This window comes from Impatiens glandulifera, chromosome 9 (genome assembly GCF_907164915.1).
Source record: "Impatiens glandulifera chromosome 9, dImpGla2.1, whole genome shotgun sequence".
Taxonomy (NCBI): Eukaryota; Viridiplantae; Streptophyta; class Magnoliopsida; order Ericales; family Balsaminaceae; genus Impatiens; species Impatiens glandulifera.
In genome coordinates, this window is record NC_061870.1 from 33,804,689 (window position 1) to 33,821,391 (window position 16,703).

General features: G+C 33.9%; 3 protein-coding genes across 3 annotated transcripts in view; all 3 read left to right on the forward strand.

Annotated features, from left to right (window-relative positions):
* The window catches only part of LOC124914031 (chloride channel protein CLC-c-like), a 5,403-nt gene extending 599 nt beyond the window's left edge, over positions 1–4,804 (forward strand). The window contains exons 2-8 of the mRNA XM_047454490.1: positions 1–181; positions 1,188–1,388; positions 2,008–2,185; positions 2,408–2,670; positions 2,943–3,212; positions 3,290–4,418; positions 4,604–4,804. The exon at positions 1–181 is cut by the window's left edge and continues 71 nt beyond it. Coding sequence (XP_047310446.1) covers positions 1–181; positions 1,188–1,388; positions 2,008–2,185; positions 2,408–2,670; positions 2,943–3,212; positions 3,290–4,418; positions 4,604–4,735 — 2,354 coding nt within the window. The 3' untranslated portion in view covers positions 4,736–4,804. The remainder of the gene's footprint in view (positions 182–1,187; positions 1,389–2,007; positions 2,186–2,407; positions 2,671–2,942; positions 3,213–3,289; positions 4,419–4,603) is intronic.
* Positions 4,805–5,900: 1,096 nt separating this feature from the next.
* LOC124915332 (CCR4-NOT transcription complex subunit 11-like) lies at positions 5,901–11,840 on the forward strand. The gene is made up of 12 exons (XM_047456027.1): positions 5,901–6,146; positions 6,670–6,780; positions 7,495–7,581; positions 8,717–8,770; positions 8,941–9,086; positions 9,248–9,398; positions 9,481–9,618; positions 9,696–9,767; positions 9,986–10,059; positions 10,135–10,276; positions 11,019–11,097; positions 11,487–11,840. The coding sequence occupies exons 1-12, from the start codon at positions 5,997–5,999 to the stop codon at positions 11,582–11,584; spliced, it is 1,302 nt and encodes a 433-aa protein (XP_047311983.1). The 5' UTR covers positions 5,901–5,996; the 3' UTR covers positions 11,585–11,840.
* A 666-nt stretch (positions 11,841–12,506) lies between these two features.
* LOC124914701 lies at positions 12,507–14,904 on the forward strand. The gene is made up of 4 exons (XM_047455301.1): positions 12,507–12,699; positions 13,223–13,701; positions 13,867–14,098; positions 14,191–14,904. The coding sequence occupies exons 2-4, from the start codon at positions 13,234–13,236 to the stop codon at positions 14,658–14,660; spliced, it is 1,170 nt and encodes a 389-aa protein (XP_047311257.1). The 5' UTR covers positions 12,507–12,699; positions 13,223–13,233; the 3' UTR covers positions 14,661–14,904.
* The last annotated feature ends 1,799 nt before the right edge of the window (positions 14,905–16,703 follow it).

Genomic DNA, 16,703 nt, shown 5'->3' on the forward strand with positions numbered 1-16,703 from the left:
CCACCAATGATATCGAGAATGAAAGATCTACTTATTCCGAGGACATTGAGAGACAATGGTCAGATGTATCTGATAAAAACATGGCTTACATGGAGCCACTTTTGGTGCAGAGGATAAACACCACATCTCAAATCGCCCTTGTTGGTGCCAATGTTTGCCCAATTGAGAGTCTTGACTATGAGTAAGTTCTCTTTCTTGTTCTTTTTTGTTTATCTGAGAAAAACTCTATTGAATGCTTAAGAGTTCTATGAATCTTGCTGAAGAAATCAAATGTAAATGTATAATGTTTTGATTCTTACTAAAAATGTTTTTAAGTTAAAGTTGAGTTTATTTATCTTGCTTACTCCAAATACTCAAAAGGCATTTTTATGTGAAAATAGATATACCTTCTTTAGAATCTTATAGCTGTCTAGTATAGATAGAATAGGTCTATTATAGCATCATATTCGTCCATATCTAACAAGTTTTTCAACTAGAGGGATATTTTTTTCTTTTTTGTAAAATTATTGTAGCTAAAACTGGAAAGTGTGTTGAATAATACATATTCAGATAAAAACAATTTCAAGAATCTTTTTTAAAATAAAATTAAAATTGACCCTTTAATTAAAAAAAATAAATACAAATAAAACTAAAAAAGATGTCCATGTTATAATTGATAATTATATGTTTCATATATTAACTGTTTAGTTCTCCAGTTAATAACAACTTTTATTGTGATTAAATTAGAAAACTAGACTGTCATGTTAGTTGGACATTTTATTTTACCATCTAAAATATTTAGTTTTCTTCCAAATGTTGCATTTCTATTAATAGAGTGGTTCTAATTGAATGATACATAAAAACTTCTTTCCCTGTTTTATCTTTTCCACTTAACGTTGTTTGGTACTGTTTTGGTTTCAAAGAAATGTACATATGTAGTTGTTTGGTACAGTTTTGGTTTCAAGGAAATGTACATATATGGTTGTTTGGTACAGTTTTGGTTTCAAAGAACCCTAGTGCTTATGCTGTGTAATTCTTTTTATGTGGCCTATATATCTATCTATCTGAATATGACAGGGGTAAAAGTTTTTAATAGGGGCAATGGAAACAGTGAATTCTCAAAATCATTCAATGAACAATCTAGGCTACTCTATTAGTTCTGGTTATTGTTGATGAATTAAGCTTTTGAACTTTGTTTGCCCAAACAGGATTATAGAAAATGAAGTATTTAAACAAGATTGGAGGTCAAGAAACAAAGTTGAGATTTTTCAATACATTTTCCTCAAATGGGCTCTTGCACTTCTTATTGGCCTGGCTACTGGACTTGTAGGATTTTGTAACAATATAGGTGTGGAGAATATTGCAGGTTACAAATTACTGCTTACCAATGATCTCATGACTAATGGCAAGTGAGTTTTCTGTAGCTATTGCTATTATCATCTTTTATTCATAGACAACATGCCTCTATTATGTACAATTACTTAGTTGCTCTTCTTGTTTAACTATGTTTCTATCATATAGTATTAGCAATGATCTGTAGTTTATATAAGTTTATGTGTATCTTATTCAGAAAAAAATAACATTTTCTTCTCCACTAATCTCATTAATCTTATTATCAACTGTTGTCTCTATACTTAAGTTCTTAAAAGTCTTGAAAATCTGAAAATTCTCTCTCCAAAATTTTCAATCAATGGTACATCATTGCCTACATTTTCTTGTCAATATTTTGCCCGCTCCCTATCATTTCATTTCACGATTATAGGTGTATTACAATGACAGTATATATATATGTCCCTCAAGTGTGCCTAGTATTGTTGCATGCCTAAGAACTAAGCTAAAATGCTAATCAGCTTAAATATCTAATTAGACCACAGATCAGGCCCAAATGCAGTTCTCTTTCTGTTGGCTGCAGTATTCAATAGAATTTTACTGTTGCCCCTCTTTTTTCTTCAAAATTCTTTTTGGAAATGAACCATATAATTTTACCCCTCTCCAAAATAACTAGAACATTTAATGTTTCCAGCGCAGATATTTCAAAGCTTTTGCTGCATTTGCTGGTTGCAATCTAGCGTTGGCAATAGCTGCTGCATCACTTTGTGCTTTCGTAGCTCCAGCAGCTGCAGGGTCTGGAATCCCAGAGGTGAAAGCTTATCTCAATGGTGTTGATGCTTATTCAATATTGGCTCCAAGCACCCTATTTGTAAAGGTGACTAAAATTCCCTCTGCTCCTTATTTGTCTAAAATTATTAGGTCTTTCTCTATGCTAACATGTAGACTAATACGATCTGTTATTTTACAAAAAACAATTATCTCTCTTACGTGAAACATATATTTGCAACTCATTTATAGATAAAAAGAATGCATTTGTATCTGTTGAGCTCGAGAAATGAGTGTTATGTCAATATTTTAACAGTATTGAACCTGGCAGATTTTTGGTTCCATTCTTGGCGTATCTGCTGGATTTGTGGTGGGGAAAGAAGGACCAATGGTACATACAGGCGCATGCATTGCTTCTTTACTTGGGCAAGGAGGTTCTCGTAAGTATCATCTGACATGGAAATGGCTAAGATACTTCAAAAATGACAGAGACCGACGCGATCTGATCACCTGTGGTGCTGCTGCTGGTGTTGCGGCTGCTTTCCGTGCACCGGTTGGTGGTGTTTTGTTTGCTCTTGAAGAAGCAGCTTCATGGTATAATTTTCACATTCTTGCATCATGTACATCCTTGTAGCTGATTTATTTTGTAGCTTTTGGAATATGACCCATTTGGAAAAACTTATTATTTCTTTATTGGAATCTGTTTCCAAATACATAAATGATTGGAAACTAAATTTAGCAAGAGACAGGTTCATAAAATTTGTTTTTTTGATGTATGGAAACAGACCCAAAAACACTAACTTAAAGAATAAGTGTTGCTTGATTTGACATGCAGTTTAAGAGAACCTTTATCTATTCTTATTCAGGTGGAGGAGTGCCCTATTGTGGAGGACATTTTTCACAACAGCTGTAGTTGCTATAATTTTAAGAATCTTCATAGATTTCTGTGCAAATGAAATGTGTGGATTATTTGGAAAAGGAGGTCTCATAATGTATGATGTCAGTTCAGCAAAGGTATCCTACAGCATTTCCGATGTCCTATCTGTTCTCTTCCTAGGAGTTATTGGAGGCATTCTTGGAAGCTTCTACAACTTTCTCATCGACAAGGTGCTTCGCACCTATGCTATCATTAACGAGTACGTCTCTTTTAATTTCTCCTTTTTTTCCTTACAATTTTTTTTTTTTTCATAAATATGCTTTTGGATTGCTGCAGAAGAGGTCCTCTTTTCAAGGTCTTTCTTGTCATGATTATCTCGATATTGACCTCCTGTTGTGCATTCGGAGTTTCATGGTTTTCTGCATGCAAACCTTGTCCTAGTAATCTTACAGTTAAGTGTCCTAATGCTGGAGAATCCGGGAACTATAAGAGTTTCCAATGCCCTTCAGGCTACTATAACGATATGGCATCGTTATTCCTGAGCACAAACGATGATGCTATACGAAACCTTTTCAGCACAAGCACCCATAAGGAATTCCATATCTCAACACTATTCATATTCTTCTTCGCAATCTATTTCCTCGGAATCATCACATATGGAATTGCAATCCCTTCCGGACTCTTTATCCCGGTCATCTTGGCCGGAGCTAGCTACGGACGTTTAGTTGGGAGACTTTTTGCGTCCATCTCTAGACTTGACATGGGTTTATTCTCTTTACTGGGAGCAGCTTCTTTTCTTGGGGGAACCATGAGAATGACTGTTTCACTTTGTGTGATACTTCTGGAACTGACCAACGATCTGTATTTGCTTCCTCTTGTGATGTTTGTCTTACTTATATCTAAATCCGTTGCTGATAATTTCAACAAGGGTGTTTATGATCAAATAGTGAAGCTAAAAGGGTTGCCTTATATGGAAGCTCATGCCGAACCTTATATGAAGAATTTAGTTGCACGAGATGTTGTGGCTGGTCCTTTGGTTAGTTTTTCAGGGATTGAGAAAGTGGGAACGATTGTTCATGCTTTAAGGAGCACAGGGCATAATGGTTTTCCTGTTATTGATGAACCTCCTTTCACCGAATCAGCAGAGTTATGTGGAATAGTTCTGAAGTCTCATTTGCTTGTGATTCTTAAAGAGAAACACTTCTCTAAAGATATGGTGTTTTCTGGGGAAGATTTTTTGGGAAAATTTGATGCTTTTGACTTTGCTAAGGCTGGATCTGGCAAGGGGATTAAATTGGAAAGTATTGATATAAGTGTTGAAGAGATGGAAATGTACATTGATTTGCACCCGATTATCAATGCATCGCCATATACTGTGGTGGAAACTATGTCTTTGGCTAAAGCTGCTATTCTTTTTCGACAACTTGGTCTTAGACATATGTGTGTTGTGCCAAAAGCTCAAGGGGTAAGTCTAAGACATAGCATGCTTTTAGTTTTCATATTATTGTTCTTGCTAACTCCTTCAAGTCGAATTCAATTTACATTAAAAGTGACTTCAATGGAAGTGGGTCATGACTAAGGACAAATTATTGTTCTTGCTATCTATTTTTAACTGTTTGAAATTGATGATTAAATTTTTTGTACTTGCAGAGGCCCCCAATTGTTGGAATACTAACAAGACATGATTTCATGCCGGAACATGTTTTGGGACTCTATCCTGCCATGAAATCTCACAAGCACAAGTCATCTTTCTTGGGAGACTCTTTTATCCAAAATATATAATTATAATCATGTTTGATAATTGTATTTATTATTCTTTCTTATACAAATTATTCTTGTAATAATTTTGTTTAATGAATTTGCTTTTTCATTAAACAGGTTTGAATATATATGTGTATATACATTTAAATTTGTAATGAAATTATGTATGTTCTCAAAATATTGTATTTTATCCATAGTGTATTTAGTTTTCAGTACTATCCAACAGTTTCAATAGATATTTATAACACCTAAATTACCTTATCAATTAAAATGAGTTTATTAGTTTCTCACTTAAAAAAATAAATCTTAGAAAAATTGAAAGTTTCAAATTTTTTACCCTAAGAAGATTATTTTTTAGCATGGGTGCCTTATTTTTATTTCAATTACTCAAATTTGAGTTGATATTATCTTTTGTTCAGTCCGGCATTATGTCTGTTTTTTTTCCGGATTTTTATAGTCCAAATTTCTTAAATTCGTGTTCGTTCCTTTCTTAATAGCAAATGACACAAAATAATCTGGAGTTATTTTTTATTTTTTAAATAAAAATTATTCGATTTGATTTATTCGATTTGATTTTTCATATTAAGCATCTCTCACATGTACATCCTCAACAAATTACATACAAACTAAAAATCTTACTTTTTTTAAATTGTTTATGTAATTTGATATCTAAATTATTAATTATTAATTTTGATTTTATAAATGTTATCTGATATTATTTATTAAATCAATGTATAACTCCTATTTAAATTTAATGAAAATTAATTTTTTTATAAAAATAAAATAAATTTTGTATAGCTCGTTTATTATTATTTATTCAATCACTCAATTTGAATATTAATTAAGAAAATATAACATAGTAATTCAAGGTATTAAAGATTTAATTAATTTACCTTTTCATAAAATTTTTTTTAATAAAATCTCAAGTAATCGGATCAAACAAGCTCCAAAATAATAAAAAAAAAGAGTTTTTTTTTAAAGGGCCATTATTTCAAATTGAAAGTTATGGCTCAATTTGAATCCTCATCCTGTTTATGGGCCATAGTAGGCCCAAATAATTACTACTTCATTATTATGTGGCCCAAGTCTGTTGGACCCAACAAATCTATTAGACAGACAGGCGCTCATGTTTGTTCTGTTCCTCGGTCTAATCTTCTTTCTTTCTTTCTTTCTATCTTCCCTTGGTTGTTTTTAAGAACCAAAGTGCACTCCGAACTTCACCCAGAAGAGGGAAAGCTGATAAATATTATTTATCGACGGACGGGTCAATAGACACGAAGAAATGATCGGAAAAGAAGGAAGTCAGGCGCTGCTGGCGCTGCTCAATTCCGGCGACTTTCGTACTTTCGATGAAATCTACACCGATTTCACCACCAAGATCCCTCACCATATGCATTTCAAATTCTGTTGCGCCCTAGAAACTCTCATCCAGGTTATTCTCTATCCCTCACTCTGTATCCGAACAAGATTCCACTGCACTCACTGATTTCTGTAAAAAGTGTTTTTTTATACGCCGACGCCTTCTTCACTTGGTGAACATACACTCATTATCTTCATAAGGTCTTGATTTGTACCGGTCGGAATTTATTTGACATACTACTGAGTACGTTTTTGTATGAGTTTTCTATATCAAGCTGCTTGAACAACAAAACTTTGAAAACAAAATGCAGATTCAATGCTACCACTTTTGGACAAATTTTCTTTTCTAGATTTATGGGCACTTAACTGAATCAGCTGAGGCCTTTCTATCTGTAGAAACAACAAGGAAAATGATTAATAATTGTATGTTTTTGGTCTTGGCTAGTGTTATTGTCATGTTAATGAGTGTAATTATTTCTTTTATTTTCCTGTTGAATCCTACTTGTATCATCTGCACTAACATTCACTAGACTTAATTGTTGAAAATTGAGATATGTACTGGTGATTAGTGACTATACACTGCATTGTTTATGCAGGAAAAGATGATGCTTAAACCTACTCAACGCTTGGTTGCATTTTCTATTCTCCATCTGAATTATTCTAAGCAGCATCCTTCTTTCAATCCATTCATACATTTACTTGTAAATGTAAGTGGGATTTACTCAAATATGTTACATTTTTCTATGCAGCACCCATTCAATGCTTATATATGTGAAAGTATACCATTTTTTTACAAAGTAATAACTATGTAATGTTAACATGGTGGCTAGCTTTAATTTCTAGAGGAATAAGGTATCTGATGTGAGGACTTACTACATGTATCGAATGTGATTCCAAGAGGAAGGCATCAAGTTATGCTACCATATGCTAAAGGATGCCTCTTTATCTCTTGTAGGTTGTGATTTCTACTTCCTCTATTTGGATGGAGCTAAGCCACAAATAGATACTATATTTGAGGATTTAGTATATGTCCCATTAGCTTCATTAATCTATATTAGTTGATCCATAATGCAATAGATTGCCACTTAGAATGATCTAGACAGATGAATGAATCTATTCTCATTGATCTTAAGTGTTACACCACATAGTGCATGATGCTTTGAGGATATCGGCTATAGATACCTTAGGCAAACAATTGGGCTACCAATGAAGGTATATACAGCTCATAGCTTCACACTTATAAGTAGTTCGGATTATCTAGATTTCCCGATGTGGACATCACAATCTCCCTAACTTAAATACGCAACTTTTAGAAACCATCTTCCATAATGAAAATGAATCCACTAGTACACCATGATGTTTGAGTTTTGGGCATCTTCACATGTTTGCTTTTAATTGTTTTAAACTTCATAAACATGCAGATTGCATGTGATGATGATGCTGAAAATGTTGAACGTGACTTCATCCTTCGGTTACTAAAATTAGCAAGTGCTTCCGGAAGTACAGAGGTCATATTTTCTTATCATGATGGGTGTCTTTTTCGTTGTGGTGTAATTTTCTGGATTATATCTTCTTTCATGTTTATAGTTCTTTACCATAATTAGATCATCTTCACGCTAGGTGTTGATGTGTAATAAATGTGCAGGTATGATTTTTATTCCTATTGAAACACATATCTTTTAGAAGTAACATTATGTCAGTTCTAAATCCGAAACTGACTCCTGACGGAGTGGCAACATGTTATTTAAGTTAAAATTGTGGTAATAATGGATGGGGTTTTTGTAATTTGTATTTTGATTCTTTCCATATCTAGTTATAAATATAACTAAAATTGGGGATAATAACATAATTATTTCACAAGTCACTTTCACATTTTGGAAGGCGAATCATTTTTGTAACCTATACTTTGGAAAGATCATATTAGATAGTAGTTATCTGTGCTAATGAATGAGTTCTTTGTTCTGATTGACATTATGTATTAGTTACTGATTGCCTTACTTTTTGAATAGGGAGAGGATGCAGGAAAGAGCAAGGAACATTTAGTCTAATTTTGGATATATTTCCCCACCTTCCTCATTTGGACCAATTGATTGTTTTAGATAAACTAGTGTTTGCTTGTGGCAGAGGAGTATGTCAGATTTCTAGAAATTTTGCTGTTGAGTCCTTAATGAAGTGCATATCTTCATTGGTTGAATATGACTAAAAAAAATAGTGCATTTAGTTTGAAGTACACCCCATCAAAAGAAATTTCTTTGATGATTTCATGAATAATATTTGTTTTAACATGTCTGATATATATTTCCCTTAAAACAATTATAGGCTGTTTTTTAGAACATGTCCCTTATGTCTAGGTATTTTGAACGACTGCTTTGTGAATGGAGGCTTGTATGCTTTCTTTTATGATACCCTAAATTAGTATAGAAAAATGTTTAACACAAGGGTTGTAAGCCAGGGGTATCTTGTTGTGTCTCTTTTGTGCTAAGCTTATGGTGCATTTGATAATTGAATAAGCCTCGTAAATTTTCTTAAAGTTATTTTTATTTCACGTTTTGTGTTTTCCTGAGTCCATCTTCTATATCCATAAATGGCTTTCCACAGGTGTAATATTTATTGTCCTTACCATGAAACCCTTGTGCTGTGCAGGCTTTGAAGATCTCTGCAGCATCATATATCAAGACGTTTGACCCATCTTTATTTGTAAGCTATTAATGCATATAAAAGCTGTTATCTTACATTATGTTATTAATTTTATTTCCACAATCAACCTGGCTTAGTTGTTTCTCACTTGAATGTTTGTTGGAATTTGATGAGCATTAATTCTGCCTTGGGGTAATATCTGGTTGTTATTTTCTTGAAATCATTTTTAGGTATTGCCTCAACCAGAGCAGTTGAAGCAACAGTATTGTACTAAAGTACAGCCAGAGTCTTTTAATTGTTTTTCCAAGACAACTTCTGTAAAAGCAAATATCCCGGATCCTGACTTGCCTGGTGGTTGTGATACAAATTCAACGGAGTAAGTAGAGTTCTTTGTCTGTCTTATTTTTTGGGTAAAGTATTTTTTCCCATATTCATAGTCTTGGGTAAGATTAAAATTCCAGTATTTACAGTTATCTAATACCATAATTTTGCGTTTCTAAATTTTGTGATGGTGGCTGTAATGGGGAAAATTTTCAGGTTTGACCTGAAGCCTGGAGTCAAACCAAAAATTGGTTCTGGAGATCGGGATGAAACAGTATCTGGTCTGTTACAAACTTTATCATCAGAGGGAGTTGGTCCTAGGTGGATTAGACCTGTTCCACCCAGACTGCCTGTACTGGATGATGAAGTGAGACATACCACTAATGATATTATTGTAATTACATTATGAAGCATTTTTTACTAGCATGACGTTTATATTCTTGTGGCAGTTAGTTTGGCTTAATCCTGATAACAATCATGAACTTTTATGGGATTATGGGATGTGTGCTGATACTAGTAGAGGAGCTGCAGTAAGAGACCTTATTGCAAAAGCTTTAAAGGGGCCTCTAGCACCTGCTCAACAAGAGGTTATTGATCTACATAAAGCATGATCAAGCCTATTAAATTATGTGACTTTTAACATTGTTTGAATTCTACTTTTCAGCAAGTCTTGGTGGAGTTGACAAATGATCCTAAGCTTGTTTATCACTGTGGTCTGACACCTAGGAAGCTTCCGGTATTTTTTCCAGTTAATCATTATCTTATTGGCCCCGTTGTATTTATCTAGATATGCTTGTAAACTAAACATAGTGAGAGTTTGATTCAGAAATTTATTGATTGTTTTTCATCTTGATTTGGAACCTGATAAAGAAACAAAAATTTCTAGTGTTCCCAAATGGGGCTAGTAGTTCCTATTGACCCCTTTTGTCTTCAAGCATCTTATTCTTTTTGTAGGAACTTGTAGAGCATAATCCCCTTATTGCAGTTGAAGTTCTTATCAAGCTGATGAATTCACCAGAAATTTCAGAGTATGTTGTTCACGAAGAACTTTTGCTGTTTTAGTGTACTTTCATGTAAATAATGTTTCCCTTGTGTTATTACAGATATTTCAACGTTCTTGTCAATATGGACATGAGTCTGCATTCCATGGAAGTGGTAAACAGGCTGACTACGGCAGTTGAACTTCCAACTGAATTTGTACACATGTACATCACAAACTGTATTTCATCCTGCGAGAATATCAAGGTCTTTGTTTTAAGTTTGGTTTCTTTGTTAGCATTTAATTGAAATGCTAAGATGTTTGATTGTGTTGATTAGGTTGAATTACGTAATATGGACTGCACTTATTTATTAGGCTTGGTAATTGTGACCATATAGAAGTCGTGGCCTGCTCGGGGCAGTTAGATTTGATTGTTAGTATTTGTTATGACGGCTAGAGTTACGAAGATGCACATGATACGAGGGGTTGCCTAAGAGTTCATATTGATAACATTAATTCATTCAGATTTTTGCTTACCAAAAAAAATAAAAAAATAGAAGAGATCTCTTGTATTGTTAATTCAGTTACAAAGTCCTTTCTACATTGTTTTTCACAATCGAAATAGGGCGAGACTTTGGAAACAGTTTATACGAGGTCCATATGTCAAGAAATGAAGGTAGCGACTTAGAAGAAAGAGAGGCGACACAGGTCGAAATTAGAGAGAAACAGACTGCACTATTCTTTATTCATTCATAGCCTCCTTTATTTGCATCTCCTCTATTTATATGACTAAAACAAACTTCTAACAGATTATTACTAACAGCCTATCATGCTAACAAATCATCTCTGCTAACAGATCTAAACAGAATCTGTACTAATTGTCCTCCCGACACAGTTAGATTCAAAAAATTTTGAGGAAAAATGCTGTCAGTTGTGAACAGAATATATTCCTCGTATCTCCTTATCCTTACTTGTTGGTATGACATGTTTCATCCTTTCCATTTGCAGGATAAGTACATGCAGAACAGACTTGTGAGACTTGTGTGTGTCTTTTTACAGAGCCTCATCCGCAACAAAATCATCAATGGTAATGTTCCTGAATGCTCTAAACTATTACTGTTTGTAGGGGGTTTTATTGTAAGGTTGTTTTTTGCATGCAAGCATCTATAATTCCCTTTTGTATTTGAAAATCTTGTTCTGTTAATATTTTAACTTGATAAAAGGGTACAAGTCATTTCAACTTGTGGTAATTTTGCCCCCTTCAATTGCCAGTTAGTCACTTTTGTGACCATTAAATTGGAATGTATATAAATATTTCCTTGTAACTAATATTCTATTCTATTGAACTTTAGTACAATATTGTCTCTTCTCCGTAACTGCCTTCATATCCTGTTTGTTCTTGGTTTAATATTCTCCTCAGATGTTTGGAACAATCTTATGATCATTAATCTCTTTTTTTTGGGTGACATGGTGCAGTTCATGATCTTTTTATCGAAGTTCAAGCCTTCTGTATAGAGTTCTCGCGCATTAGAGAAGCTGCAGGACTGTTTAGGCTTCTGAAAACGTTGGAGTAATTATCTGAAATCTTTAATTTAATCTTATTTCTGCTGCTAGTCTAGCAACTAGTTACTCTTTCACATTAATAACCCCCCCTTCAGCAGATCCTTCTTTACTTGCATGTATTCTTCTGTTTGTATCCCCTTTTGGCCCTCAATTTGCAGAATGAAAGGAAAATTCTCATGCCAGCTAAATCCTGTGTATGTGTGTATAAATTGTACTCTTTGCATTGTATTGGTTGTTGAATGAATTATTTTCTTCTTTTTATGTCAACGACTGTTGTCGGATGGATTCTATATAAAAAAAATGTAAGCCGACATATTCAATCATTTATTTATAAACTTCTGTATTTGCAAATTCAAATGAGTTCATAGTTATCACCCAGGGTAGAAACAAATATTATTACAATTGATTTTTAGATGTGTGCAACAATTTGCCTGTCTATAATATATTGAGATGTGTTTTGAAAATGAAGTTTGTAAGGTTTTGTAAATATTTGATCTTTTTGATTAAATTCATACTCTTATATTAGATTTGTGTTATTTATTACTGTATTTTGTTTGGTGTATGATTTGATTTGAATATAATAAACTCCTATTTTTTTTTTTTTTATATATATAAATAAGCCAGACTTTCAATAAATTATTATTAGAATTACTTGTGAAGCTTAAAAAGCTATATTGTAATAATCAAACTAAATTTGGTGCAATGCATTATATGAAAAATAACAAATTTGTGACTAAAAAATAATCTTCTTTTTATCATTATTAAAATTAGTCATAAAATCAAACAAAACTTTTTGAAAGCTTTAGAGAGGCCTATACTTTATTGACTAAAAAAATTTAAACTTTACTGAACACACACACACCCCCCTCCCACCCAAAAAAATGGCCTTGTTTGGATTCGGGTTATTGAAAAAGGATATGTATTCAATTTAGTTACCACCACCGTCTTTGGTCGGCCCCCCAAACTGTAAGTCAAAGAGGGTTTTTGCCAAAACCTGAATTTTCGAGGTTTTCACTTCTTCACTCTCTCTCTATCTTTCTTTCTTTATCTCCATCTCGATCTTCTCTCTGCAAAAGTTACTGGGTTTTTCTCTATCAGCAATTTCTAATCTTTTGGTATCCAATAGGTATGTATTCTCTTCTGTTTCACATTTATCGTCCTTTGATTTTCGTACAGCTTCTTCTTCCAGTAAACATTAGGGCATCTTTGAATTGAAAGTCCCTTTTTTTTCACTGGCTGGTACTGCTACTACTCAAAGTCGGTGTATTTTCTAGCTATAAACTCATTTTTTTGTAAAGGATTGGTTTTCCAGTTTGATTCTCACTGTTTCTCGTTCGATTCCTGTTATTTGTCTTCTTCTTTGTCATATACTGTAACGGATTTCTCATATACTCTTGTTTTTCAAGCCAATTCATTTATCATTTCTAGGTAAACTGTAGAGAAAGAGTAATCTTCTGAAATTTGTTATGGTGAAAAATCCTACCTTTATATATGTGTTTGAGGGCTGCAGCAATTTGAAGAATAGGGATTGTTTTTCCATAGGCAAATACATACTAATTTCATGTCATGGCTCAAAATCTCAAATTTGTTTAAGTTTGATTCCTTGAATGCTAGTAATGAATTTGGAAAATTGTGGGTTATTTGTACAGTATCGGATAACATGGATGATGACCTATATATGGATGAGATGGAGCTGGTTGCAGCTGCTGCGGGCTACAATTATTATAGCAGCTTAGCGAAGCTTCCCCGACGAGATAAATCACCGAGTGGTACTGGTTTCTTGGCTGAAGTATTGACTGGAGAGGATGAGGTTTGTCGCGAAATGTTGAGGATGGATAAGCATGTTTTCTGTAAGTTTTCTGACATCCTTAGACAGAAAGCCATGTTGCGAGATACACATGGGGTTTTGATAGAGGAACAGTTAGCTATGTTCTTGATTATCATTGGTCACAGAGAAAAAAATAGAGTTATTCAGGAACGGTTTCAGCATTCTGGTGAAACTATAAGCAGGCACTTCAATAATGTTCTCAAGGCGGTTAAGTCGCTGTCTCGCGAATTCCTTCAGTCACCCCCGCAATCTACTCCTCCAGAAATTCGCGATAATAAGCGTTACTACCCTTACTTTAAGGTCTGTTTTTTCCTTCTAAAAAGTAGATTATTTGGGTTAAATGACTAAAATATCTTTTGTATTTTATTATGTTAGCCCTTCATCAAACAAGCACTTACTGTGTTCCTGTTCTAATGATGCATAAATCTATTTTCTATGCTGTTTCTTCTTTTGATATTTGATCAGGATTGTATTGGAGTAATAGATGGTATGCATCTGCCTGCACATGTCCCTGCCAAGGATCAATCGCGTTTTCGTGATAAGAAAGGCATGATATCTCAGAATGTGCTGGGGGCTTCCACATTAGATCTGAAGTTTATATTCATTTATCCTGGTTGGGAAGGCTCTGCTCCAGATTCTCGAATACTAAGAGCAGTTCTCACTGATCCTGATCAGAAGTTTCCACCCGTACCTGAAGGTAAGTTCCATTGTCCATTTATGTTTTCTGCTCATACAAAAACTGCATATGATATTGATTATGGAAACCCCCCCCCCCCCCTACAATTTTAGGTAAATACTATCTGGTTGATTCTGGCTACGCAAATATGGAAGGTTTTATCGCACCATTTCCTGGTACACGTTGCCATCTTGGGGAATACAGAGGTGCAACTCAGTTGCCTAGAAACCCAAAAGAGCTATTTAATCACAGGCACGCATCCTTAAGAAATGCGATCCAAAAGTCATTTGAAGTGCTGAAAACTAGATTCCCCATAATCAAGGTAGCTTCTCAATATTCATTCCAGACACAAAGGGATATAATCATAGCTGCTTGTGTTATTCATAACCACATTCGACGCGAGGAACCGAATGACTGGCTGTTTGCGGCTGTAGAAGAAAATGGTGTTGATGATTTAGCCGATCTGGATGAACAACTAGACATGGTGCCACAATCCCCAATGGAGGAGTCGGCCATGGCATTCAGGGACTCTGTGGCAACTGCCATGTGGAATGATTTCATAAATAACTGGGATGAGTGGTGATCATCTTTCTGTCTTATTACTATCATTGATGATGATGGTAATATGATGACACAATTGTTGTTTGTTTCCTTTGCACATTAGAGTAGAGAGAGTTGTTATGTCTGCTTGTTTGTCTTCCTCTGTCAAAACCTTTTTTCCTGTTCATGACTGGAAATCTTTGTTTGGAGTGGATAAGTTTTTATCCTTTTAATTATATACAAAACAGGCATGGAATTGGAATCTAAGCCAAGGAACTATTTTGTAACTTTCATATTCTTTCAATCTTTCCCGTATTTGAATTTTAAATCCTTAATATAAATATAAAATTAAATTCATATTAGAAACTATTTTTAAGCCATATAATTTTATTTAAAATTTTCTATTTACCTAGATTTTCATTTCTGAATTAGATATACATTTTTAAACAAAGTCATGTCTAGATATGCAAATGACCCAAGCTACTCCGATACATCAAAACTTGAGCCGTTTATTTGATAATTTTTTCGAGCATTATAATTTATAAATATTTTTTATTTATTTTAATATTATAACTTAAAATTTAAAACAAATATTTTCGTTTTACTCTTTCAAAAGTTTATATGTAGCCTCATATTATTACATCATATTGTTTTAAAAATCAAATAAAAACCTTAATTTCCTAATTCATCATTATTATTATTATAATATATTATAACAATAATATTGTATATTTGGATATATTATTCCTCTCTTCACCATTTCTCATTTATTCACAAATATATTTTAATCTTCATAATTTCTCACTTATTAACAAATATTTCTCTCACTTATTAACAAATATTTTTTGAAAATTTATTTTTAGCTTAAATTTTTTAAGTAAAACCGGCAAGTAAAATAGTCAAGCTCAAATTTAGAAACATGTTCAAGCTCAAGTTGAGTTCCTAGAGCCACTCCTAGAGCCACGTCTTCATTTTTCAACATTTCAATTATTATTTTTAAATAATTATATATGATTCTAATTATATAATAATTACTGTTGAAATTGAGTTGATGGGTCAGGCCCAATTAAATAGGCCCAATTAACTAAAGTGTCAAAGGCTTAAGTTTGTTAAGTTTGTTACGTTAGTTAGAACAAGTTGTTTATATATATATATATGAGTAATTCACACAAGGGGTTAGAGATTTCAAAGGTGTGATTGATATATATGAGAACGAGGTGTAACTGAAACGTTTAATTGTGATAGTGGAATCGAGTTCGTAACAGAGCTCGACGGAGACGTAGACCATCTTTTTTGGGTCGAACTCCGATATCAAATCTTGTGTTGTTTTATTGGTTTCTTGCTGTTATATTTCTTAAGTTCTTTGATTGATTAGGAGGGAAATTCCCTACAGTGGTATCAGAGCTCGGTTTGGGCAAGATTAGAATCAATCTTGAAAAATCTTGAAGAATCTTGGAAAGGTCTTTAATGCTGGCTAGTGATACGGATAAGGAAGATTCCGGCTCAGGCGCAGAAAGAGACAAAGTGGACAAGGTTCAATATTATACAAGAAAGAGATCAACACAGAAAACGGCACCTTGGGAATTCCAGTGGCAGTCCATCTCAAGCATGAAGACTGACATTGACAAGTTCGATGGCAATGGAGATTTTCGCATTTGGCAGCGGAAAATTAGGGCTCTCTTGGCACAGCAGCATCTTCTGCGAACTCTAGAAGAACCAGTCTCGTGGCCAATGGAGATGAATAAAGATCAAAAGATCGAGATGACAGAGACAGCGATTGGTACAATCATTTTCCATCTCTCAGATTCTGTAATTCGGTTGATAGACAATGAGAAGACTCCGGCATCGATGTGGAGGCGCCTAGACGAGCTGTTCCAATCCAAATCTTTGATTAACAAGATTTACTTGAAGGAAAGGCTGTTCAGTTACAAGATGATGCAAGAAAAGACTCTTACTCAAAATCTTGATGAGTTCTTGAAACTCAATATCGAGTTGGCAAACTCAGGCGAGAACGAAGCAATGAGCAATGAAAACCAGGCAATAATAATCCTCAACTCTCTTCCCGAATCCTACAAAGAAGTCCGTA